This window comes from Gigantopelta aegis, chromosome 6 (assembly GCF_016097555.1).
Source record: "Gigantopelta aegis isolate Gae_Host chromosome 6, Gae_host_genome, whole genome shotgun sequence".
Classification (NCBI taxonomy): Eukaryota; Metazoa; Mollusca; class Gastropoda; order Neomphalida; family Peltospiridae; genus Gigantopelta; species Gigantopelta aegis.
Window position 1 is genome coordinate 56,040,717 of NC_054704.1, and position 2,383 is coordinate 56,043,099.

The 2,383-nt window shown below is 42.5% G+C and overlaps 1 protein-coding gene across 1 annotated transcript; it reads right to left on the minus strand.

Moving 5' to 3' along the window:
- Positions 1-470: 470 nt before the first annotated feature.
- Positions 471-1,580, minus strand: LOC121374635 (elastase-like). Its single transcript, XM_041501742.1, has one exon. It carries the CDS (start codon positions 1,578-1,580, stop codon positions 471-473), a length of 1,110 nt encoding a protein of 369 aa, XP_041357676.1.
- Positions 1,581-2,383: the final 803 nt, after the last annotated feature.

Here is a 2,383-nt window from a genome sequence, read left to right on the forward strand (position 1 = left end):
TGCTTTATTATTTACGTTGTTAATTATTAACCCACATCCACCAACATTGATATGAATCTACAATCTTAACTGAGGTTGAATTATCCGACATACTGGTTTTGCTTTCACAAAAATGTACTAAAAAGGTAATAAATACTGAAACTACAACAAGATGCAATGCCTTCGTATGTTATTATTGTGCGAGTTTCACTCCCTTAATGGCGGACCGATCATGTGATTCTAAACATGGCCGCGCACAGTACTGTGACGTCACTGGCCAATAAACCTGTCTATAGAGAATGCATAGTTAGTTTTAATACAACTTATTATCATTAAGACAAGACTAATTTATTTTTAGTGATCTACTATAAACACAGTTCAGATAAAATATAAATAGATTTACGATACATTTTTTATTATTTTAAGTGGAATACTTGCTATAGATATTAAAGGTAATTAATGACTAAATAAATGCATTAATGACTTCCAATTTAATTCATCGACAAACTCACTGAGACGCCAGTTTGCCCAGTTTCACTATCCGTAAACAGACGGACGTAGACTATGCCAGTTGTGCCGCCTGTTGCCCACGTGACGGAACCTGCTCCATTTGCTAAGGACGAATCCCTTGACAAGGATGTGGATATGGCCACTTTGATTCCACTGCCGCCTGTTGTCGTTACCGTTATCGAGCTGACGCTGGCTGTTAGGGTGACTCCAAACACAGGTTGTCTGATGCGGGATACCTTGATATTACTCTGTGACTGTGATGTTGTCAGCATGCGCAAATAGCTGGTTAAGTCGCACGTGCTGATGCCCACCACGCTAAACCCGGCTTTGAATTTTTCCGTGTCTAGACCAAGAGTATAGGCCGCTCGTATCACTCCGCAGGCTCCGCTGACAAAGTTAGAGTTCGAGTTCCAGTATACGCGATTAGCGGTCAGATATGCCTCAAAGCCATATCGCATTTTGACACCACCTACCTTGACAATTTGATAGAACGCTCTGTTGTAGACACCACTGCTGAGATGAACATTCAAGTCAGCCTTGTATTGATTAGCATGATCAATAGATTGGCCGTCACGTGAAGGTTTATCAAAGTATCTCAGTGGACGGATTGGGTCTTTTGTGTCTTGAAATCCACTTAGCCAATCAGTGGTACTGAAAAATTCTTCAGCAGATTCTCCCATGATGTCAGAAAACGCTTCATTCATACCGCCAGACTGTTTTTCGTATACCAAGTCGCTATACGTTTCAGTGACCCCGTGTCCCAGTTCGTGTGCCAACGTGTCCAAGTTGCATAAAGGATAAAACGATTCAAATCCATCTCCAATCATTACAGCAGACTTGAACCAGAAGGCATTGTCTACCTTATCGCCGTAATGAACAAGAACTGCTGGTTTGTTCAGAGGAGTAAGTCCGTACCAATCTTTCAGCATCTTCTGGCTGACAGTTCCACAGAAGAACGCGTCCGTAGCAGGACCATAAGCTTCATTCACTGGATCGTGATATCCCGAGGAGCACGTGAATTCAATCACCTTTCGTCTTGATTCATCTTTGGTATTTTTTAAATCAACTGTAATGACATACTCATTTTCCATAAAGCACTTGGTACCAATTACTTTAGGTGACAGGCATCGCGGTGATTTTCCATAAATATATTTACCAATCTTGGCATTGCCACCAACTCCTACAGCCACTAAACTGCATGACTCAGGCGGTGTTTTCGTCGTAGGGTCCGACGTTGACCATTCTGTGGACTGTGTCGTAGGGCCTGACGATGTTGATCTTTCTGTGGACTGTGACGTAGCTTGCGACGTTACTGACTCTGACATTGTCAGTCAATGTAGTTCCCAATAGTCCTGTACCTGAAATTTCAGTTGTGCCCGTTTCAAATGCTTCAAATGTGTCGGTTGTCCGTGTGTCTGTCGTTCCTTCGTCCACTATGTCGGTCGTTCCTACGTCCACTGTGTTGGTAGTGGCACTCTTGACTTTGTTGAATCGCTTGATGATCTCGCCATTACACATATCAATGTAATAACATGGCTGACCTCGTCCCTTAGGAGTTTTCGTTAGCATTTCCACTATAATGACCAAATGTGCCTTGTCGTTATCATCTACGAATATTTTACGTGGTATGACAATTGCTTCCTTCATGTTCGATTTTGTCAGGCCTTCGTTCTTCAGTACTATTTCTATGGCCTTGGTTCTTGTGAATTTGCAGTAAATGTTGGGCACATCATTTTTGATGTGCAACACCAGTGATCCTCCTACTACGCCACCTTCATATTTGCCGTGTTTGTCAACGTCAGCGTCGATGGATCCACCAAGAACCGAAAGCCCTTTATAGACCTCTTGGAATTTCTGCTGCACTGCATCATGTACTGTATTAACACTTTCGCCG

Excerpts from the sequence above, each read along its gene's own strand:
- LOC121374635 (XM_041501742.1), bottom strand. The coding sequence starts at position 1,580 with ATGGAAAATGAGTATGTCATTACAGTTGATTTAAAAAATACCAAAGAT.